At 42.1% G+C, this 25,040-nt stretch overlaps 1 protein-coding gene across 2 annotated transcripts in view; it reads left to right on the top strand.

Annotated features, from left to right (window-relative positions):
* Nucleotides 1–1,905: 1,905 nt before the first annotated feature.
* Nucleotides 1,906–25,040, top strand: part of asic2 (acid-sensing (proton-gated) ion channel 2) — a 414,417-nt gene continuing 391,282 nt past the window's right edge. Inside the window, exons 1-2 of one of the 2 annotated variants that reach the window (XM_039824458.1) lie at nt 1,906–1,997; nt 4,785–5,405. In XM_039824458.1, the coding sequence (XP_039680392.1) occupies nt 4,830–5,405 (576 nt within the window). In that variant the 5' untranslated portion in view covers nt 1,906–1,997; nt 4,785–4,829. Of the gene's footprint in view, nt 1,998–3,777; nt 4,067–4,784; nt 5,406–25,040 lie in introns of those variants that run through there. The other variant, XM_039824457.1, reaches the window with a different exon arrangement.

Here is a 25,040-nt window from a genome sequence, read left to right as displayed (position 1 = left end):
TACTGTTCATATAATATACTCTTTTTTTTTTTATCCACATACAGTGCACTACTTATATACAGATGGGTGACACATAAAAAGGAAAAACCCTAAAAAAAATGAGTTCAGAAACAAAGCCAACACCACATTTGGTGAGTATTAAAATTATAATAATTTGCTTTGGCCTTCACAGTCACCAAATCTCAACCTAACTTAACACCTATGGGAGATCTTTGAGCAACATGTCTAGATATCATCATCAAAACACCAAACGAAGGAATACGTTTGCAAGAATGATATTCATACCTCGAGGAGTTCAACAAACTTGGAGAATCTAAGGCTCTTGTAGTCAATGGCGGGCTTACTGAGACACTCTCAGATGGATTCTTCTTTCATTTGTCATCTGCATGCATTTGCTGTGACACCACTCAACTGAATGACTTACAGTATCTGCTGTCAATGTTAAGCCAAGTCAAGAAGGCAAATGTGTGCCTTTACTCTGCGGCAGAAAGAATAAACTCAAACTCATATTTCAGAGTGTTGCACTAAGCGTTTTAGCATTAATACCTTGCAAATTAAAAAGAGAATATTATATGGTAAGGCTAACAAGGCTCCCCCCTACAATAATCCTGTGGATGGAAAATTGGCTGAATGGATAAAGGCAGATAAGATTGCTGAAGCATGAGGCCTTATTTTCAACCCTGGAGACTATTTAATCCCTGTAAAACTACGCTCATTACCTCGGTGGAAAAATGGGAGATTTGCGTAATTAAGTTGTTAAGAAACCAGCAAACCCTGCAGCTGTCTGAGACCACAGCAAATTTCATTTGGGAGAGAGACTGTGTTATCGACTGACAGAGTGTGTGTGTGTGTGTGGGTGTGGGTGTGTGCGCTTGTTTGTAAATGAGTGTGTTTGACAGAAGAATGAAAATAAAATAATCTACAGTAATTCTTTACTTTTAATTAGGGTTTATGTTTTGTAGCAGATTGCTGAACTTTGCTGAAATTGGTGTCTGAAAGCACAATGTGATGAGCAGATGCCCCAAGATGCAAATTAGATATAGCCTCTTATATTGTGTATAAGAATACTGACAATGCGTAATATCAATACAGATTCATCATAAACAATAATTAAGTAACATTTCTATATTGTTAGTCCTGGACTTCCAAAACAAATTTGATCGTGATATTCTTGGCTTATTGTGAAAATACACATTTGTTGGCCAAAACAAAGGTGCTGCCACAGGTCTAGTTCCACTTTGTCATATATCCAATGTTTTTTTTTTTTTTTTAGAGAATGTTGGACAGATGATTAGGCTATATTGTGGTCAGTGTTTTTTTCCTAATGATAAGATGAATACCTGACATTATTCCATAGTGTATGACAGTATTCAAGGCATTTTCATTGTTCACAACATTCTGTTTAAAAAAGTGGAGGCAACAAACAAATAGAAAAGAAGTACTATATTTCATGTTTCACACTAAATAAAGTTGTTACACCATTAACCAAACTATAACAATTGTTAAGTAATCTCATTTAGTTTTATTATGACGTTAATTTCTTTATTATTATTACACACTTCCGGCCGCCATCTTTTGTTTATTTTACCAGTTTTTTTGTTTTTTTTTAACCTGCAGGTGGACAGTCTGTGTTGGACACAAGCTAATACAAAAATTGTCTATAAAGGATACATTTATTCGGAAGACGATAAGAAGCAGGATTACAAAAAACCAACCTGTAGCACAACCGTGAGCAAGTATTTTTAATTTTTTTTATTTATTTTTTTACAGTCAATGGCGAAGGCATGTCCCGCCCTACTCTGCCTTACTCTATGTCTGATTGGCTTAACCTGACATTCTACCAATCCTACTCCTCTCGCCTAACCTAACAAACCCAACCAAAGCAGGCAGCATGTGTAATATGTGGGTTACTAGCCAATCAGAAGGAGAATAGAGCGACTCCATCATGTTCTCGAATCGCGAGGCCCGGCGATCGGCCAGGTCCGAAATGCCAACAGGTGAGCTAACAATTTACAAAACAAACACTTATGCTAGCTAAAATGAACGTAATTTCGACGGCTGTGAAGCATATATTAGGCCTAATTTTTAACCAAGTAAAACACAGAACAATATTTAACGTTGAAATACCGTTGTAAAACTCCAAAAAAAATATTAGTTATTTGTGTATAATGATTGACAATAACTATTTAGCCTACGTATTGATTAATCACTTCTGTTCAATCTGTATTCAGTTAACATTTCATTATCATTAGCCGTTTTACATTATGAAAATGGATGGCAGTCCAAGCCTGACTTTCCACTCCTTAAACATATGCTAGATAATGAAAGGTTTTATTTTAGACCTCTGAAGACATAATTTTCTTGGACTGGCTAAAATGTGTCATCTAGGCTGCCCCTTACTTTTTAATCACATAATTAGTGACTGCCTGATAGTTTTATAAAATGAGCTTCTCAGCTGACAGCATGTTAAGATTTGTAAATCGCGATGTGTTATCGTTGTTAACCAATATGATTGACTAATTGGCATGATTTCATGATATGTAAACTACATTTTTACAAAGGTTGGTTGTGAGTGGCATTGCAAATGGTGCAGGTGTAATGTGTGCAGGTAGTGTCAACTAGTGTCGCTGACTATGATAATATGACCTTTGTTTGAACATGTCATTGTGATACAGCCAAACATAATGATGTGGATGCATGCTGACTTTCATATACAGGTCATACTGTTAGTGTAAATAAACAATTGCTATTGACACAAACGTAATATTCAGATTCCAATTTCCCTCCTGTTTGTGGTTAGTATTTATTTTCCCTTGGCCACAACAATCCTTTAATTTAAAGGATCCTTACTTTTTTTTTTTTTACTCCTAAATACCAGTGTCAGTATCAGCTACAAAGTCCAGCATCAATCAGTTTTTCTCTCTGTAACCTGAAAGTGATGAGGTAAAAATTCAGATTTATTGTCTTATTTCCATTCAGTCCAAATACACACTGAAGCAGTATCCTCTTCTCTCTCACAGGCTTTCCTCATATCTCCTCACATACTGACCCTTGAATGATAAAAACACTGCTACTCACAAGGATAAAATGCCTGAGATTACAGATAGGTCTATAGGTGTACAGTTTGTGTTTCATTACATATGACAAATGCACTCTGTGTTTATTATTCCCTTTATATTTGTATCCCTCTCCTGTGAATGTGACTAACGAGCCTGACATTATGTGTCTGAATTACTTTCCTCTGTGACATTGCTGTGCAGCCTGTGACCACACTTCTTCGCTTGCTTGCTGCTCGCTCTTTTTTTAGTTTTCCTGTCTTATTTTTGTCCTCATCCCTCCCTTCAACCTCCTTTTACTCCTCCTTCTCTGCTTCTGCTTCACTTCCCATGGCATACACCCCCCCCTGACCAAGCATCCACGACTGTTTTCCCCTCTACTATCTGTCTCTTCGACAGCCTCACGTTTTGCATCCATCCATCACTCTGTGGTGACAGACGAGATGTGGAAATGTGAAAGACTGAGAGACAAATGAGAGAGGGACGGTGGTGGTGGTGTTGGAGGAGGAAGGAAACATATTCAATAAGAGACTTTGCTTTGGAGAGAGCAAAGGAGGAGAGCACCGTCTTCCCTCCTCTCTTTCTCCCCTCTCTCTCTCTCTCTCTCTCTCTCTCTCTCTCTCTCTCTCTCTCTCTCTCTCTCTCTCTCTCTCTCTCCTCTCTGAGTGAGCATGTGTGTTGGTGTGTGCGCCTCCCGTCTCTGCCGGCTCCGCTGTTGTTCGCTGCTGCCACAGATGAGCTGGGAAGAGAAGGGAAAGCGGATGTATCTGGCCAGAGGAAAACGGGAGGAGTTTGGATCGGCATGCGAGAATAACCAGCAGCTCTGATCAACGGCTCTCCTTTTCTCTCCCCTTTCTTTCTCTCTCTCTCTCTCTCTCTCTCTCTCTCTCTCTCTCTCTCTCTCTCTCTCTCTCTCGCTCTCTTTCTCACACACGCACAAACACGTGCACACTCAGACTTACACACACTCGTGCCGGCTAGATGTCTTCTCTCTAGGCTGAACGAGACAGGTGCTTAGGCTTATCATTAGTTGAGCACGTGGGAGATCCTGAGGTGTGTGTGTGTGTGTGTGTGCGTGTGCGTGTCAGTTTGCGAGCACACTGATGCATGAGAGTGTGTGAGTGTGTCCATGTGTGTGTTTTTGAATGAAGATGAGTTGGGACGTTAAATACACAGAGGCAGCTTTGATTGGCTTGCGGGTTAAGTGACTTCTCACCCATAGACTGTAAGCTCTCGCCTCACGCTCGGGGTGTCACAGAGGACAGAGTACTTCTGGGAATTTTGTCAATAAAATTAAGTAGTCACAGAGGGCGAAAGATGATGGAGGGGGTGGGGGGGGGGGCAATAGGGATGAGTGGGTGTTGGGGGTGTAATAGGAGCCACAGGCAGACTGGCAGCCACAGTAACTCTCAGCTCAAGGGAGTGATCTCCTCTGTCTCTTACATGCCGTAGTAGTTATTTGGGGTGTGGAGATCTTTGCCTCCTAATGTGTACTTCCTCTTCATGTCAGTTGTTGCTTTGCTTTAAATTTGCTGTGTTTTCTGTGTTCATCAGTGTTGTTGCAGGGCTCTTATTTTTGCCTCACTATTTTCGCTCTTTGATGCCTCTATTTTCCTCCCCTTTCTTGTCTCTTTCTCTCTCTTGCTCCTCGTTGGCTTTATTAATATGCTCACTATGATTATGGGCTGTGAATCTTTCACTGACGTCGTTCCCTCTCTGTCTGTGCAGGTGTGAGTGCACCGGGGGCTCCCTGGCTGAGGGGCTGGAGGGCTGATGATGGATCTGAAGGAGAGCTGTGGCAGTCAGGGGAGCCAAGAGAGCTCTAGCCTGCACCCCACCTCCTGGCAGGCCTTCGCTCACACCAGCACGCTCCACGGCCTGCGCTTCATCTTCCCTTATGGTCAGCCCAGTGTGCGCCGCTTGCTCTGGGCTGCGGCTCTGCTGGCCTGCCTGGGACTGTTGGCCCTGGAGAGTGCCGAGCGCCTGGCCTATTTCCTCTCCTACCCTCATGTGACCAGCATGGACGCCGTAGTGTCGAGCAGCCTGGTCTTCCCCGCTGTGACCATTTGTAACCTCAACGCTTACCGCTTCAGCCGCCTCACGCGTAACGATCTGTACCACGCTGGAGAGCTGCTGGCCCTGCTGGATGTGCACCTGACAATCCCCCAGCCGCACCTAGCCGAGCCTGACGTGCTGGCTTTCCTGCAGGAAAAAGCCAACTTCACCGCCTACAGGCCCAAGGCGTTTAGCATGAAGGAGTTTATCGAGAGGGTCGGCCACGACCTCAAAGAGATGATGCTCTACTGCCGTTACCAAGGCCAGGAGTGCAGCCACAGTGACTTCAAAACCGTGAGTCCACTCCTGTTTATTTTATTTATTTTTATTTTTTTAAATGTCAGCTCTGTTGGGGTTAGAGCCTTTCTTCAGCATCCCATGCCTCAGAGGGCTCTGCTTGTGATGTGTTCAGGTTGCGTGGTCCTGCAAGTTTTCGGAGATTTTTTTTGTTTTGTTTCTGGCAGCAGAGTGACTTGATGTATGCTGATTGCTGCTCTTTCCCTCCCACGCTGCTATGCTGGGTTTTCTCCTGCTGGGTTTTTCTCCTTGGGACTTTTGTGTTTGACTGCACAGGTTGGCTCTCAAGCTTTGTTCTGCAAATGTATTGTCTGCTGTTTCCTTGTTGTTGTCCTCAGCCTTCACATAGTAGCATTGTGCTTACTGGCATATACAGTTCTGCAACAGGTTTTCAGTGTTTTAGTCTCTAAACGAAAACAATTGTTTTGTCCCGGGCCTTAGTGAATAGTAAATGCCCCCAAATCCCTTTTTTCTTTATTTCTCCAGCCAAGGAGTTTTATTCATTTTTAAAAACAAATCGGAGCATTCAAAGGGTGTTTGTGTACCTGCTAGATTGTCTGGTAACACAGCAGTAAAATAAGACCAAATGTACCATTATTTGGATGGTTGCTGGTGTTAATTTCTCCCTCTAATTTGGCTTGCTGTTGAGTGTAGCCGCCTGTTGTTTCATTTGTTCTTTGTTAATACTGTGCTTGCAAAACCTGATGCCATACACCAGAGCTAGGTGGTGTTGTGTTGGTGAAATACAGTGTATTTTGTTGGACTGATTGAAGGCCTAGATTTTTTAGCAAATACTTTTTTGGCAGATAAAAGCAAGCAAATTTTGAACACCCACTTGTTGCATACTTACTCTTTCAGACAGATTTTTAACTAAGTCCTTCAGTCAGTAGGTGGAAGAGCACACTGCATGCAGTTTACAAATGCTAGAAAAGGGAATGGTGAAGCGTTAATAGCACAACCCAGTTTCTCTGTTGAGAAAAATGACCTTGTGAATAAAAACCTTGCCTGTTATTTCTTCAATGAAAAACTAGATGTTAAAAGACATTTTAGATCTTGGGAAAGGATTTTTGTTGCTGGTACCATTTGGAAAGTTTTCTTTATTTTTTTTGTATAGTTTTATTCTGCTGTTTAAGACTGTTGGCAGACTCTTGAGTTGTATAATCCATCACACTGAACACCAAGTTTGCATTAGGTTTGTTGGTGTGCATTGTTATTGCCTGCTAATGCAGATTGATTTTGAAAAGACTGCACTGCATTCCCTTATCATCATCATCATCATCATCATCATCATCATCATCATCATCATCATCATCATCATAATAATAATGTAACTATGACGAGCGTTAAGGTTTGATGGCATTTAATTCAAACCAGATCTTGTCAAATCACTTTTTGAATTTGAATCAGTTTAGTTTCAACATTTACAAGTAACAAAAGTTATAGATAACTGAAACTTGAAGTTGAGATCACCTTTTGTCGGCTGAGAAGACAGAAACCCTGCACTTTTTTAGTTAAAACCTAGGTACATATAGCCTAGTTCAAATTTAGAGCAGCATTGACACATTAGATTAAAAAAAAATTTCACTTTATGAGGTTTTTTATCATTAATATGCGTTCCCCCAGCCTACCTATAGTCCCCCAGTGACTAGAAATGGCGATAGGTGTAAACCGAGCCCTGGGTATCCTGCTCTGCTTTTGAGAAAATGAAAGCTCAGATGGGCCGATCTGGAATCTTGTTTACCTCCCCTTTCTCTGCTTTGCCCACCCAGAGAATTTGGCCCACCCATGAGAGAGAGAGACATCATGGCTTTCAAATGAGCAAAGTGGCAGTTGCAGGGCTCCAGACTAACTTTTTTCACTAGGAGCACAGTGGCCCCCAACTGAAAATGTTAGGGGCACAACCAGAATATTTAGGGGCACACACCATAAATCAACATGCTAACCAAATATTCACATTTCTACTAATTTCCACTGTATTACTAAAAAATACTTTGATAATAGATGCAGAAATTACAATGTGCTGTTTCAAATTCAGTGTCACTTTTGAAGATGCAACATATAAGGTAAACTGACAGCCCCATCGCTGTCATGACAGTAAAAAACAAAAAAAGTTTATTTGTATATTATTTTTTATCCTGTTTTATTTTCATCATGACCGTTTTTAATTGCTCTTTAATGTTTCATGTAAAGCACTTTGAATTGCCTTGTTGCTGAAAGGTGCTGTAGAAATAAAGTTGCCTTGCTTTACAACCTCAGCCTGTCAGTCAGTCACCAGGGCACAGAAACCACTGTTGTGCCTGCTCGTCTCCGAGGAAGTGTAACGTCAACAGCACCGCGACCGCTTTCGGCTCACCATTATTATCATATCGCAGCAAACGCTGTCTGCGTGAAGTTATGAAGAACTGTAACCACACTTGAAACCACTTTATCGGCATTTCTGTGACTCACTTTGACTTCAACAAAACTGCAGAGCCGACGTAGTTTGCACCGTCTGCAGCTCTGCGAGTGTGTGTGTGTTTGTGTCAGAGCTCTGCTCTCAATTTTCAGGACAGAGATAAGCTTGCGCTTACGCGTTCTCAGGTACCGAAATTTCAACGTTTATCATGTATAAAAGGTGGCAAATTTACTGGTCGTGCATGTGCGACTGGATGTAAAATTCAGTTGCACACTCTCAAAATTTGGTCGCAAAATGCGACCATTTGGTCACAGTCTGAAGCCCTGAGTTGGTCAAGGCCACACCCCCACCCTCCACCTTGCCCCCCCCCTCTCCTCCTCAAAAGCTACAGACACAGAAGTGGCACATACTAAGGAAAGCTCATTGTGGGACTGGCTCTAGTGGCTGTAGTTCTGCACAAAGGTTGAATTTCAGGAAAGAGACTTCAGATACAGTATTAGGGGACCACTGAGGCCTATATAAAAGCATCCAAAGAGCACCATGTCGTGGGACCTTTAACAGTTATTGTGTACTAAAGGCTGATTTATGGTTGTACCTAGGCTCTACGCCGAGCCTACGCCGTAGCCTACGTAAGTGGCTTATACCATGAGGATTTATAGTTGTGCGCTGGTGTGTCTTCTTTGTTCTACCGTATGTCTTTAAGAGACTAGCAGAGCCAGTGTGTTTGTGTGTGCATGGGGAGTGTGTGGTAGAGCGAGTGAGAAAGTGGCGGGGATTAGCTTTGGAGTGAGTACCGACTCCGGCAGCAGAGATTGAGAAACAAAGGTTGCATCTCATAACCCTTAAATTGCCTCCTCGAGTCCTCCAATTGCCTCCCTTCCTCGCGTCTTAGTCCCTCCCACCGAGGAGGCACAGGAGACACGCGAGGAAATCATGGGAGGAGAAAGGCAACAAGCAAATGTGTTTTACAGGGATGAAACGTCCTTTCCTCTATAGTGTCACATGAATTTGTCAGCTGTGTGGGTGGAGTTAGCAGCTCCTTCAGCTGCACCGCTTCCGGGAAGGCTGCTCTCGTGTATCCTCGCCTATAGGTCCTCTGTGATCCCTCCTTGATGCTCCCTCCTAGGACCTCGGGGCAGAATTAAGAGCTTTGAGACAGCCTTCACCGAGGAGGGACAGAACAACTTTTGGTTCAGCTGAGGACCGAGGAGTCGAGGAGCTATCAAATGAGGGTTATGAGGTACAGCCAAAGTATCTCTCCTGTGCTTCCTGACCACGGTACAGATGAATGTACCTATGTTTACCTATATTTACCTACGGTGTAGATTCAATGCAGAATCATAAATCAGGCTTAAAATGTACACCTTAATATTTCATAAGCTACTTCAATTTAAATACTGGACGTCCAGATTCAGAGCTGTTAAACTAAAAATGTCAGTAAGATATGACCCATCTATAAGTGGGAGATTTCTACTCCTGAAATTTCAAGAGACTATCAATTAGAACACAGTTGTAGACTGGTGTTACTGAGGGATTCTTTTAGGGATGCACTTGTTTCTATGTCTATAGTAGTACAACATTTTTTTTTGTTTTTGTTTATGTGTTTCGGCTGTCTGTTACATTTATTGTGTACAGATTTGAAGTTTGGGAAATTTAGCGCACTGGAATCTGATCAGTACTCAGTATTTGCAGTTGAATGTTTTGTACGCTGCTCTGTGCTACTAAGAGGGAGGACATATAAAAACTCTGATAAGAGATTTTTTTACTGTCGAGGCTGCAACTAACCATTATTTTTATCATTGATTATTCTGCAGATTACTATAGATTGTCCAAGGTGACGTCTTCAAATATCTTTTTTTAGTTTTGTCTGACCAAAGGTCCATAACAACATCTATTCAGTTTATTACATATAACAAGAGAAGCAGCTCCTGTCATTTTTGAAGCGGTAACCTGACAATGTGTAGCATTTTTCACTTCATTTGTGCATGAAAAATGACCGAAATGATTACATTGATATGGCATGGCAGCCCAACCCCAACGGTTAAGAGTATATTGCAGCCTTGATGTTCACTGTACAGGACTGCACAGAAGTTGAAACACAGCCGCAGCTTTTTTGTTTTCCTTCAATTCCTTTGTTTTATGGTGTTCTTCTGTCCAGTACGGGTCATGTCACAGGGTCATGTAATGGGCAGTTGCCTAACTAGCAGCCTGACTTTCTATTTAGCTTGTACCTAGATTGCAGCTGAAACAGATCTGTATTAACAAGATGTTTTGCCTTATTGTCCATCTCAAAACTGACCAGCGAAACATGCGCAACGCACACAGCCCTATGGAGCTGCCTCTGGGATGCGATGTGCTTTGATGAGGTCTTCATTTTCTTCATTAACAGAGCACATCCATATCATTATTGCACCTCAGCTGTGTGTAATCGAAGACATTAAAGCTTTACTGTTGGATTGCTATCTTCGTTTTTCATCCCGAACTCAATGCAGAGACACTAATTGCAAGAACAACAATGGTGCAGCACAGGTTGGCCGTAGTGATTTTCTAGTCATGCCTTCAGTCGGATGCTTCCCCTGGAGTTTTGATCCCTATTTCAGTGAGCTGCTGCCAAGCTACTCCTCTGCCAGAAGAACATTTTCATAATTTCATTTTGTTGAATCTTCAGGGAGTTGATGCAAAGCTAGCTTGGTTTTGTCACTGCCTTGCCGTGCAGCCCAACAAGTCTCTATTTGACTCCCCTTAGTAACCGCCTTGCATATTGTGTGACACGCCTTTGGCCTTTAATCTAGGTTCAGAGATAATCATGTTGACAGAGAGGCTACTAGAAGGCACTGTCATCCTCTTTGCCCTCTGCCTGTTGCCGCTGCTGAGCTCCTCCTGCTTTCTTCCTACTCCTCTCTGCCGATTCGCCCTCTCTCTTCTCTCTCTGTGTCTGCAGCGACACACCGCTGCCTTCTGAGAGGGGAAAAAAAACAAAAAAAAAAGGCCACCATGAATAGAAAAACACATGCATAAATGCACAGAGACAGATGCATCAGACAAACACCAAAATAAACGCATACATAAATGACTACACACATGGAACACACTGAGGAAGAGATTCATTGATTCTAATGACATGGATTGTGTCTGATGACATTGTGTTACATGGATGTAAGGTTTTCTAAACAAAACTAATCATCAAAAGATGGAGCAAATCTGACCTCAACCGCAAGTTGGAGAGCGCAGCGTTTCATGACACATAATAACATTCCATTCATGTTGACTATTAGGCCTATATATGTAAGAGTACCTGTGTAATGTCTTGTATCGGAGAAATGTCTTTGCCTTTTCTTACCGTGTATTACCTCAGCCGCGTTCTCAGCTGAGGTAGACACATTAACGTTACAGCTGCAGTGTTTACAAACAGTGTTCACATTAGCCTAGCAGCTAGCGGAGTTTCCTTCTGTTTATAGCTTTATCCCGATAAAACGGCACGGTTGAATTACGGCCTGCATGCACGTTTCGTAGCCTAAAACAGAACGGCTTATATTGGTAGCGAGAGCAACAAGTTAGCGAACTGCCGAGTCGCCCTCTCTGCTCTCTGTCTTCTCAGCTGCTAGACGGGCTGCACTTGGCATTTTCGGCAAACTATTTTATTTATATTTTACTGTATTGACAAAAGAGCTTTCTGAACTGTCTGTGGAATGGATCAACGGAGATGAGAGAAACCATTGTGGCCCTAAATGACAGCAAAACTCAGTAAAGACTATCACCTTGAGCTGAAATGGAAACGCTGTGCTGCAGTCTTTTTATACAGTCTGTGGCTGCAACATATGTTGTAAGGTTTAAGCCAATGTTTAACGCCATTCACTTTACCGGCAGTAGCCTAGCTATTGACAATAGATAAAGCCACTGTGTCTTGAGAAGCTCTAGCTTTTTGTTTTATTGTTCACTTTTAACTCCCTTTACATCAACTTTGCTATCTCTTTTTCCTACAGCGGCACTCCTACGCTACTCTCCGTTACTGCTCGCTCTCCTTGCACGACCACACGGGCACTGACGTCACTTACTTAAGGCATCCTGTCATTCTCGCTCTATTACGCTACTCTCGTAAGGGGGTTGTGGTATACCGCCATACCGTGGGAATTTCTTGCTTTTCAACCGCGGTAAAAAATCCATACCGTCCCTGCCCACCCCACACACACACACACACACACACACACACACACACGGAGGAACAACATTACCATGACACTCCAGGGACCCGAGTCAGCATTTGACTGACGTTGTGATGAATGACCGTAGGGAGGTTTGTGGGACACAGGAGTCAGTGTGATGTGACTGATGGAACTGGAGCAGAGAGGGAAACGGCAGCATCGGTGTTCACATTTCCACCATTTTACACTCTGAAAGACTTCTCTGATGTACTGTACGGATATCAAATGTTTTCAATACCACCTAAATTTGAGATATACAGGGTTTTACTTAAAGGGGTGATAGAATGATTATATAGGGTATTTCACACTGTTCCTTATGGTCTCCTAATGGGGTATGTAACATTAGTTGGGCTGAAAATGGCCTGGTTGATATTTTATTGGCCCTTATGCATCCCTGTGTTTTGGCCCTATTTGTAACAAGAGCTTTTCTTCCAAATATGGTATGGTCATGAATATTTAGATGAGCTGCGGCCGCTGCTTGGTTGAGCCTTAGCCCCCTGTACACACACATAGAGACGCAGCTGATTGGTTGAGCGACTCCGCGCATACACACGCATTAGAGGTCGGTGTGCTGATTGGCGGAGGCGAATCTCCAATACACATACATTAGAAACGCGACAGAATCTCATATTCCAGACACTGCAATGTTTCCTTACCAAATTCACTTCTGAGACTTTTTATGGGAGAAATCAACGATATAAAGCTCAAATATGGCGCGTTTTACGAAAATGGATGGCTAATTGCAAATTTGGTAAAACTGTGTGTCGGAGTTCAGCTGCCTGTGTTAGGGCTCGCCGCCTGGCCTGCCTTCCTCCACAGACCCGGCGCGGCTGTGTGCTCGGCTTAGCTCGGAACGGCTGCTGCCGCCCACAGCACCTCATACCCGCGCAAAGTCACCGTTTGGGCTGAGTGGACTACTACCAAACACCGCTGCCTTGACAAAGCGCCAGGGCCGGCATCTCCTCTCTTCCTGCTAGCTAAATGGCCCGTTTGTGAGGCGCGGTCAGCGAGCTTGTTACACCAGCAATCTCTTACCAAATGTTACACACATGTCACGCCACTTAGCTATACAACATATAACTATATGTTTTATAAAGCTAACAACGTTGTCCGATTTCAAGTTAATGAATATTTGTGAGCTGTACGGGTTTTACGTTAGCTGCGACTGTCCCTGCAATCCTATGTGTACAGTTGCGGCTAGTTAGCTTCATTTTTGGTGCGTAATTTGAGTATATTTACAGTTTGAATTTCGTCACGCCACTTATAACACATCTAACTATATGTTTTATAAAGCTAACAACTGTGTCCGATTTCAAGTTAATGAATATTTGTGGGCTGTAAGGGTTTTCGTTAGCTGCGACTGTCCCTGCAATCCTATGTGTACAGATTGCGGCTAGTTAGCTTCATTTTTTTGGTATTCGAGTATGGTATATTTACAGTTTGAATTTCGTCCACGCCACTTATACAACATCTAACTATATGTTTTATAAAGCTAACGACTGTGCCGATTTCAAGTTAATGAATATTTGTGAGCTGTAAAGGGTTTCGTTAGCTGCGACTGTCCCTTCAATCCTATGTGTACAGATTGCGGCTAGTTAGCTTCATTTTTGGGTAAATGATTAGGTATATTTACAGTTTGAATTTCGTCCCGCCACTTATACAATATATAACTATATGTTTTATAAAGCTAACAACGGTGTCCGATTTCAAGTTAATGAATATTTGTGAGCTGTAAGGGGTTTCGTTAGCTGCGACTGTCCCTTCAATCCTATGTGTACAGATTGCGGCTAGTTAGCTTCATTTTTGACTGTAATTGAGTATATTTACAGTTTGAATTTCGTTCACTACATATACAACATCTAACTATATTTTTTATAAAGCTAACAACGGTGTCCGATTTCAAGTTAATGAATATTTGTGAATTCCAGAGGAATTCTAAGAGGAGTAGCTAGCTCTCATTGATAGAGCTCCATCCAGCCGCGGCGCTCTATCAATGAGACTCATGGGACAGCGGCGTTTATTTTCCCAATCGTTTGTTTAAATAACTCAACACATTATAATTACACACATTATAAGATTAACTAGAATCTGTGGTAAGAGAATGCTGGGCGTAACAAGCTCGCTGACCGCCCTTTCACTCACATACACCGGGGGCATTTAGCTAGCTAGCAGGAAGAGGGGAGTTGCAGGCCCTGGAGCTCTGTCAGAGCGCAGCGTTTGGTAGTAGTCCACGCAGCGCCTAACAGCGGAGTATGCTTGCTGTGGGCTGCTGGCAGCAGCCGCGTGCGGGCTCAATGCGAGCTTCGGGCACGCAGCCGGTATTAACACGGGGTCTGTGTGGAAGGCGCGCCAGGCGGCGAGGCAGCAACACAGGCAGCATCAGCCTCTGAAGTCCGACACAGTCGGACAAAATTTGCAATTAGACATCAATTTTCGTAAAACGGCCCATATTTGACCTCTAAGTAGTTGATTTCTCGCATAAAAAATTCTCAGAGGTGAATTTAATGGTAAAATAGCATATGAACAATGTATACATTTTCTGAGATCTGCGCGACCTAGCTAGATTCAGAAGACTAACTGATCTCAGGTCAGTTGTGTAGCCTATGTAAATGTTGGGGCGTGACCGTTCTCTTAATACACCCATGGGCTGACAAAGGTTCCGGTTTTTGGGAGGTTGACGTCAACTTCCAGCTTTGTTGGGATTCGCCCGTTTTCAGCGGCAGTTTCAAAATATGAAATTTTCATAGTAAAAGGGTGTCAATGGGATTTTGAGCTTCTATGTATGTCCTATTTACCCACCGAACTGTCGTTATTCAACTATGACAGGGTAAAATCGGTTTTGCATTCTATCACCCCTTTAACTTTTTTATTTACATTTAACAGAAAGAAGAAGCCAAACCTCATAAATTGTAAATGTTGGCTAAACATAAGCAGCCACACAAGAACTTAACCTAAATAAAATTGGCAAAATGATCATTTAAATCCGATAACTATCTGATTTAAATATGCGAAAAAGAGTATGGATCTGACCAACCGTATAGTGCCAACTTTTGATAGTTGACAGTTTGCAATACTTTGTGTTTCAGAGACATTTTGTCAGTATAAAATAAATATATCATGACATATCGATATTGAAAAAAAAATATTTTTCTGGGTATTTCCCATAGTGTTTAATAGCGGATATGGGCCACTTCGGCATCTGCTAATATCACAGAAAATGAATACACTTTAATTTAATAAAAAAATTACCTTCAGGGGAAAAAGCAAAGGCCAAATGTCATGTATCACTATCGTCATCTATCTATCACCCACCTATCTATTAACTAAATTGATCATGAGATGAGATGTGTCAGAATCTGGGTGCCTTGTCATTCATCTAAATACTTTCCTGTAGTGAATGAATCATATTGTGATTTATTCATATCACCCAGCCTTAAAAGACATCCAGCTCAAAATGAACCTAGGGGTTAATAACACATGGGTACCGAGTTGACCGATCTCTGGGATATGTTTTCATGCTAATCGAATGTGACCAGTTTTAGCGCAAACCGCTAATTAGCTTATACCGCTAGTCGTCAGGGCACGGCTAAAGTAAAAATAAATCGCTATTTCTATACCACTAACAAGGCTCAAAATAGCAACACACTTCCACGGTAGCATAATGTAAACCGAAGCATTGAGAACTTTGTAAGTGTACAGACGGTATTAAAAAGATGCTTCGGTTCGCTAAGCTAATTAGCGGTTTGAGCTGAAACTGGTCACATTCGATTAGCATGAAAACTTATCCCAGATCCCGGTCGACTCGGTACACGTGTTATTAACCCCTAGATTCATTTTGCGCCGGATTTGTCCTTTTAAGAAGGTGTGATGACGTCAGAGCGAGTAGGCTAGATCATGTACACGTGACTAAGTGGACTTATCTTTGCCTGTGTTTGTTTTGTTGTGTGTTATTACAACCATGATTAAAAAAAAATGCTGATTGATCACACTGACAAGCCACATCAGTATCTTCCAGAGTGAATCAGCTCTGTGTCTGACCTGCACTCACTGCATGCTTCAGTTGCCATATATATATATATATATATATATATATATATATATATATATATATATATATATATATATATATATATATATATATATATATATATATATATATATATATATATATATATATATATATACATATATACACACACACATACACACACACACACACACACACACCCCTGGGACACTGCAGGCCAAGAAGGACCCTTTCACCCTCTCAGCCTTAATGTGAAACCTGATAGCAGCCAGACCCTGAGCTCTGTATCACAAAGACACTAATTAGCCACTCGTCTATTCCTCTGACCAGAGCCTTGTTGGAACAGCACCGCAAATACAGCAACAAAGTAATTAGCCATTACATACAATCTGTGGCCTTAGCACTCCACTGGCTGATTATTGCATGGCTTGATTTTACTCGCTCTCGCCAGCAGAGCAGCACAAGGCTACTGTCGGTCGCCCATCGGGCAGGATTGTGTGCTTTCTAATCTGTCCTCCTCCCCTGGCCACTACAACTGCATTTTATCACTTACAGATTCATTTCTCAACATTTGAAAACCCAATGCATCACATTAGGTTTTAGTAGATGTACTGTATTAATCACTAATGTGGCCTTACCGTGGCATTTTACATTCCCGACAGACACAATGTCTGAGTCGCTTTAAAGGGCATGCAAAGCACCGCTGCCACCCACAAGCCCGCCTCTCTAAAACGCCCCGGAGAGGCAGCAGCAACCTGTGCTATTTAACGAGTTTGGAGGAAAAGCTGGAGTGCAGCCACAGACAGACAGCTCAGTGTGGATGGTGCTTATGTGGTAGACATTGCAGCTTTCTGCAGTGGTGGATTATGGTAGGCTGATGATATAGTGTGTGTTATAGTGAGGCTTAAAGGAGCAGTAATTTTCCCCTCAAGGGTTTTTCTCACACTCAAACAACTGATTCTGATTTTGTGCTGTACTGAAGATTATTGGCTTAGAGATTCATGAAATGATTAATGTGGTTGACGTGTTGAAACAAAGTAATGCAGTTTGTTTCCTGTCCAACAGAAAAAAGTCCTTCATCCATTTTCAGAGCTTTAATCATGAAACAATACACAAATGTCAATTGGTCTTGCACACTTGACTCATTAGCAAAATAACAGTCTACACAATTAGGCATGGGCCGCTATTATAGATTCTGACGGTATGATAACCTTCAGGAAAAATATCACGGTTTCAAGGTATGTATATTTCAGCTTAAAATGTATAATTATTATTATTTTTTTAAATGTCTGGGTAAAAGGCAAAAACTTTTTTCCATTGAACACAATGTATTTTACTTTTAAACACACTGCACGCTGGCAGGGAGACGGATCACTAATCTGCACTTTCTGTCCTTGACCACTCATAAAAAACAGCTTAGGAACGGTATGTCGGAAAATTTTTCAAACCGCGGTATACCTTGAAACCGAAAACCGGCCTATGCCTATACAAAATGCAATGCAATCTTTTGCCTTGACATGAGCTTTCCATGAAGTGTAGGGACTAAACAGTAAAACTACAAGCCAGTGAATGCAGAGCTCCTCTTCCTCTTTGTCAGACTAAGACGGTACGAACTTAGCAGTCAACATGGTGGCTTTTGTGACAGATGGGCCTAGTTGACTAAATTAGCTTGTTTCAGACTTTCTTCGATGCTAGTGCCAATATAGGCATTATAATAACATATATTGTTCGGTTCCCAAAAAGTACTTAGATTCTTTGGTATGCACAGTGGATTCCAAGCAACTTATTTATGTTTCACAGCTAAATAACTCTAGTAAGCTCAATGATATAGTATGTCAGATACGTTATCCTAGTTTTTATGGAGAGACAACTGTTTGTATGGATCGGCATTTAGACAGAATTTCTTCGGATAAAACAGCCGCTTGCTAACGTTGGCTCTCTGCTAGCAGACCAAACTGGAAATCAAGTCTTCAGTAGCTTACACAGTAAGTTGCTGCCAGCAGCTACTGTTTTTAGAATGGCGAAGAAGAATTGATTTTCGGTTTGCTCTGCTGCGGAGAGTGTAACGGAGAGTAATCATTCTTATTATACATCCATGCGTGGATTGAGCAGTCAGAGCTAATGTTGGCAAAATGTCAGCAATGTCAGCAATTTCACAATGTAAAATCCCACCAGTAAAACAGCGATGTGTACAGTATGCAGTGCTTCAGTTTCGAGGGGTGGCGCTAGTGTTGCCGATTTCAGTTTCACTACTGTTTATACTCTTTAAAGTTACTAAATTGTCGCTGCACAGTTTTGGAATAATTTTTTTCCCAGATTTATTTATTTATGTTCTGTCAAACAAGACAATAAAAAAAGCAATCCTATCACATCCATACAGGGTTAGCACTATACAGCTGTTAAAATAAATAAATATCGGATCGGTACTCAGTATTGGCTGATACACTAGTTCAGGTATCACATTTCTACTTCAAATTGCCACAGAAATGGGAAATAAAACAACATTTTTGCTGGAATGTGTTACATTATTTTGTGTGCTCACTTTACTGTGCATTTACCGTGATTGAACAGTGGTTTGGAAATGGATGGGTCTTTGTATAGTCAATACCAATCCATCAAAAAATGTCTGGATCAGCCCCTATCCCGATCCTGTAGTTCAGCTTAGGACATTCCTAATATATGTTTTTTTCCTGGCCTCGGTAATCACCAGAGATGAGTACCAGCGATAGAGAGCTGTGTCAGTGACCGAGGTGGGGAGAAGTCGGAACATGAAGTCACGGTTTAATGTTGGGTTGGATTCACGCCTGCAAGGAGAGAAAACTGGAAGAGAGGAGAAGAGGAGTATGGTCCATTACCTCAGCAGCCTGTCTAGAGACCAATTTCATCATGGCCACAAGAGGAGGTGTGTGTGTGTGTGTGTGTGTGTGTGTGTGTGTGTGTGTGTGTGTGTGTGTGTGTGTGTGTGTGTGTGTGTGTGTGTGTGTGTGTGTGTGTGTGTGTGTGTGTGTGTGTGTGTGTTTTAATGTGCTGGAGGGTATGTTTATATTTTCGTGGGTTTGCGTTGTAATGTGCTGTCACATGCAGTCAGTCTGTGTGTGTTGGAGCTGCTCGATGCATTAGCCATTAGTTGCTCTCAACAGATATTGAGTAATGGTTATACAATCAAAGGTCAGCTGGCTAGTTAACTTAAATTCTATTGGTCTGTCTTGATGCTGCAGAGTACAAACTGCGAGCTGTTGGCATCAGTAGTAAGCTTAACATTGTGTCTTGCATGGTAATGGTAATTGTATGCTTTATTGATCTGCTTCACTTGATGATTTGAAGTATGGTAACATTTCAGTAGGTTGCACTTTTTCTTTTTTTCTGTTGAAACTGTAATTGCTTTAACTGAGCACTTATTTTGAAACAGATTCTGCTGAATTACATGTGAAGACAATTCTGAAGGTTAGGGTAAAGAAAATTCTAGCAAATTGATGTTTTGTTTGGGAATTCACAAAATGGTTTTGGTTGTAGTCAGAAACTGCTGGGGTGCGTGCCCTTGAATTGGCATTACATTTGTAGGCTCCTTGAAGCTGCAGAGCGTTAGAGGTTTTTGGCTTTGTCAGGTTCCTCGATAAGCTGCCTGAACATAAGAGTTTACTCAACATCGAACTGAGCGTTAGATGCTCAAACCTGACTGGCCGGTGTTGAAAAAAATCACACAACCTCTTTAAACAGACGGACAGACTCTTTTAGGCTCCCTTTTTGTCTACCTGTCTTTCTCTCTTTAATCTCTGAAAGCTGCCCTAAGAGCTCTTTTGATCTCAAGCGTTCAGACTCACTTGAGAGCCGTGTGCTCTGGGCCTCATGAGTCTTTTTGCTGAGGTGAAGATATTAAGGCTGCTTTAATGGAAAGTGACCACTGCTTTAATGGATATCTTGAATAAGTTGAGTTATTTAGTTGTCTTTTGTCATTTTCGTTAAGCACTTGTCACATTTTGGAGTGGAGGTAAGGACTTGTATGAGCTAACGAACCAATGTTTTTTGTGTTTTAGTGAATAAATCGGTCAAACCTTACAAACCCTGAAATGTTAGGATGCTTCACATTGTTGAAACAGTTTAGAGGTTGCTTTTCTACAATCACTTCTTGTTGGGAAAAATGCAGAGAATGTCTAAAGAGGTGATGTAATTTGCAATACAGATGAAAAAATGAATGTTGATTTTAATGTCAATCTGCTGAAATACCAGACGGAAACTTTAAATGTCAAAATATCTCTTAAACAGCTCCACCTACCAGCGCTGGTGCCCTCCCTGTCTCCAGGTACGGCTGCTGTCCTGCTGGAAAGGATCTCACATCGGTGTCTGGAAAATGTGTGCTTTTTTGTCAAATTGACGCTTGTGTGCAGGGCAGCATGACTTGAATTCCCAGACATTGGTCCCACGAGGCCAAAGTTGGACAGATTCTCTGTTATGGTGCCTTAAGGCATAATAAATGTATATAATATAATTTGAACTCTGACCCGACTTCATCACGTACAGCCATCTATGGCCATTTGGTTTGTTTGTTAATGTTAGCAACAGATTTACATGTAAAGTTTTCCTTGGAATAGTCTTAAAATATTGTCTTGTTCTCGTGAACCCAGTCTTCTCTCGTCACACCCCAACGATATATTACAATATTTATAAAAAAACATAAATAAAAGTAGAGTAAATATTGGACTTGTCAGGTGTCCATAAACATGAGTCCAAATAAATGCTTATGCTGCTCTTTGTGTGATGGTTTTGTGAATGTTACAAAACATCTTTGCCATCACAGCTTAACATATAGGGTTGGATCCAAATATTCGAATATTTGTTCGATGTGTAGGTATACGATTTTCAATTTTGGGATTTGAATATTTGTTGTTCTTTTTAAAACGTGCATACAGGCGGAAATTTACTTTTCTGTGTTTAGCCGCTAACGTTCGCTAAATGTCCGCTAGTTGCTGGCTAATTTATGCAGCGCTATGTCGTCCATCTCAGCCAAGAACTGTTGAGTTACAAGCGAGCAGTCTGATGTGTGTAGAAGTCTGTATGGTTATACTGTAGCAGCCTGGTGTCGTCTTCAGGCCATTTGATAAAATTAAACCGAGTTAAAATACAGTACGACTGTGCATGATGCCAACGCTCCAGTGAGGTGCTTGCTGAGCATTCACAAACATTGCATCACTCATCACACGGTACGGCAAAAATGCATGTATTTCCATTTATTTTGAATGCCTGCAGCAAAAGGTTGAGACCAATTCAATTTTTTGGGAAAAAGCAACCCGACTTAACCGTGCGGTGGACAATATAAAAAGTCCCGTAACGTTGGAAAATCTTGACAGTGTGTTGGCTTGCTGTGTTGCATTCTGGTCCCTTTGTCACAAATGTAGGTTGAGAAAATCTGCTCTTTACTCTGCCTCTTATTCTGACCCCAAAACTTTTTTTTTTACTGCCGTTTTAAAAATTTAAATTTTGTTCTGCTGAGATTTAGTAAAGTCTCACTTCCAGCTTCCTTCACTGCTCTCCTCTTTGGTTTGGCAGCTGCACTGTGGAGGAAATAATGCAATGCCTGCATGAATAACAGTCTGCTCAATGTTTGTGTAATTACAAACTCGTATCATTCTAGAATCCATCCTCTCAGTCCACCTTCCCTCTACTAACTGTCCCCCACAGACCTCACCTCCAGGTGAACAGTCTGTAAGGAAAAAGCAAAGACCAGCTTCATAAACCTTGTTACCATGGGGACACCAGAGATAATCAACACAGCAGTATAAAAACATAAGGTGATAGCACACACAGCATGTCCCCATTTCCTCACTTAGAGGGGAAAATAGTTTGGGCGGTGATGGCGCTGTATTTAAAGCATATGCCTGATGAAAATGCTCTTGTGTTTACTGAACAGCACTGTGAAAAACACAAAAGCCTTTAATAACGCACTGATCTCAGATGGTTTTTGATATGCTGTCTCGCATAAATCTTCTAAAACGTCTGACCTTCCATATAATGTTCCAGTTTGCGTTTTTGTGGATTCACCTATCCTTTTGAGAGCTCTTTTGGATGAATCATTTGCCGAGACTAATCCTTTGTTATAACTGTGCATCATAACTACAATAATTTTATTTCCAGTGGTGAAACTTTTTAGTTTTAAAGAATACATTCAATAACCTTCAGTAAATCAGTGATTCGATAACATAATACCTGCCAAAATAGCCCTTTTTCTGCAAATTCCACATACATCAGCAGCAGTACAGCAGTGCAAACAAATGGGGTAACTTGTCTGTCTCACTTATTCTGTTCTCACCTTGTACTTTTTTTCTTCTTTTTAACTCTATCAGTCTTTCTCAGTCTAATACCATCTTGCTAAGTCGGTGTCAGTCCTGCCTTCTTTACTTTCTCCCCTCAGCATTCACAATCAGTTTTGCTTTGGCAGTTGCCGCCTCGCTTTCCCTTCCCATTCATTATTCAACGACTGGTTGCTTGGATGTCCATGGATCTGGATCCAAACTCCATCCTGAGATACCACATGCGGCACCGTAGGGCGACTAGTACCATTAGTAACTGTCTCTATCATGTCATGCTACAACAACACTTCCCGCTGGCGTGATACCGGCTGGTGTTCCTGGCGAGATGAGTGCATCCCTGTGAAGCAACTGTGCCACCTCATTGTCAGCATCTGCCGTGATGCGGGAAGGTCGGCGGTCGTGGCGTTTTGACTTGTTATGAATATGTACTGCCAGCAGGCGAGCAGCAGAGACAGTGTTTGATCTGGTATCTACATGGACATTTACTCAGCATGAAGACGACTGGCAGACAGGTGGGCGGGAATGCAGGAGTAGAGCAGGGTGAGCTCAGTTTGGACATGTGTGTCGATGTTACAGCGACTCAAAGTGGTGCCGTCTCACGCCTGGCAGACTTTATGAAAGGATGAGTGGAGAATATAGAGAGTCGGTGAAAGTTTGAGAGAGAGAGAGATACACTGTGTGATTGTGTGGAAGTTCAGTTGGAAATATAAGTACTGCAAAGTAGGCTATGTTACGTAAGGAAGGCTGCAACTTATAATTATTTTTAACATCAATGAAACTGTCAATTAGTCATTTATCCGGGCTGAAATGAACTATTACAGAGTTCCCGTGGATCCTTAAAAAGTCTTAAAAGCAGGGTGGCCTCTAGCTCACCCAGTAAGAGCGTGCGCCCCATGTAGGCTGAGTCCTTTGAAACGGACTGGATTTGAATCCGACCTGTGGCCCTTTGCTGCGTGTCATCCCCTCTCTTTCTCTCCCCCTTTCCTGTCTATCCATTGTCACTATCAAATAAAGGGAAAAGCCCCCCCCCAAAAAATCTTAAAAGGCATTGAATTTATTAATCTAAAATGAAGTGGCCGTAATTGGTATTAAAATGTCTTAAATAAATCTTTTAATGGTCTTAAAAATGCCAAGACATGGCAAGTAGGATTTTATGAATCTTTTTTTTTCTGACAGAATGCGAGAGGCATAGCGGATTACGTAACCAACAAGACACATATTTTGTTTCCGGGCGGGATGCTCAGAGTGGAGGATCCACCGTCTGCTAGCTAGCTGTCAATGAACCCTTAGTCTATATCCACGACCTTCCACTTCTGGAAGGTGACGTGATGTGACCTGCAGCAGCAGCAGCACCCCACTCCACTTGAGGAGCGGTCGGCTCGGTGCCTCTCAAAATCTGTGTAAAATCTTTTAAACTGACCTTTGTTGATCTGAAATGAAGACTGCATGGCCTATTTCTCGCTTAAAATGTTTTCAGAAACACGTTTCAGTAAACTATTTTCGTAAAATACGAGATCGTATTCTGAACGAGCTGCCATTAAAGTCTGTTTTGAAATTCGGGAACAGCAAGACCCATGTGACGCGTTCGTCCAATCAGCTGCCATGTGTTGCGTTCGTCACGCTCATCCCGCTCTTCATGTCCAGTAAGTGTTTTAACATAGGTGTTAAAACACAACTATGGCAGTAAGTGGTTAGTGCACATAACATAACTGTGTACTAGAACCGTGCGACACACACGCTGCGAACCGAGACTAGCGAACCGAGCGGTTCGGATGTTTTTTCATGAACCGTACCACCCCTACTTTGAACGTACACATGTTCCACAAAAACAAGTTCCTTCCCGAGGCTATTTTGCAGAGGCACCGGGGCTCCCTGCAGCGCTCAGCGCCGCCCATGATGATTTTGATTGGTTTAAAGAAATGCCAATAAATGCTTTTTTCTCCCATCCTGAAATGCTGTGTGGACTAGCCAGACTCTCCTCCGCAGCGCTGTGGAGGAAGGTTTGGCAAAGCGAGACTACTGAACCCTGGACGACATGGTGAAGTGCAAATTTAACAACAATTGTCTCTTTAACCAAGATTTCGCTAGCCTGGTCCTACCAGACTCATTTCATTTGTACAGAGAGTCTGGCCACTCTCCATTGACAAGTGTTAACTTCCTTGAAGGCGGGTACTCTGTTGAAGTTTAAAACTACTGGATCTGCCCAGAGCCACTCTGGATCTGCCATAACCAGTCGCTAATGTTTGGTTGTGATGTTGGCTTAGCATCGCAAGCATTCGCCTTAGCCAACTCCTTCACCGCTAACGGAGCGAGCTGGATAATCAAACTTTTCCTGAACCCCGTGGGGAGGAGGGCCACAACATCATGGCCGCCAGTAAAACTCAGCAAATGTTGCTCGGGCTTTAACTTCTGGATATTTGGCAGTGTTTCTACAATGGACCGAATGGCTTCGCTCGCATCTTTCTCCGCCGCCATTACGGAACTATAACTCAAACTAGCGCACGATCTCAACGTCATCGTTGTCTGTTCGCTGATTGGACAGGTAAAGATTGGCCGGAGAAAACCCACGAATATACCGCAAACCCAGACGACGTACTGAAGGAAAATGAAAATTGAGCGGAAGTACGTAGGAAGGCGGAGCCAGGCTAGGATTTCGCAGCTTGGCTGAAACCATTTGACAACTTTTAGGCAACAAAAATAAAT

The sequence above is a fragment of the Perca fluviatilis genome, chromosome 15 (genome assembly GCF_010015445.1).
Source record: "Perca fluviatilis chromosome 15, GENO_Pfluv_1.0, whole genome shotgun sequence".
In the NCBI taxonomy this organism is placed as follows: Eukaryota; Metazoa; Chordata; class Actinopteri; order Perciformes; family Percidae; genus Perca; species Perca fluviatilis.
This window is presented reverse-complemented; position numbering and strand designations above follow the sequence as displayed.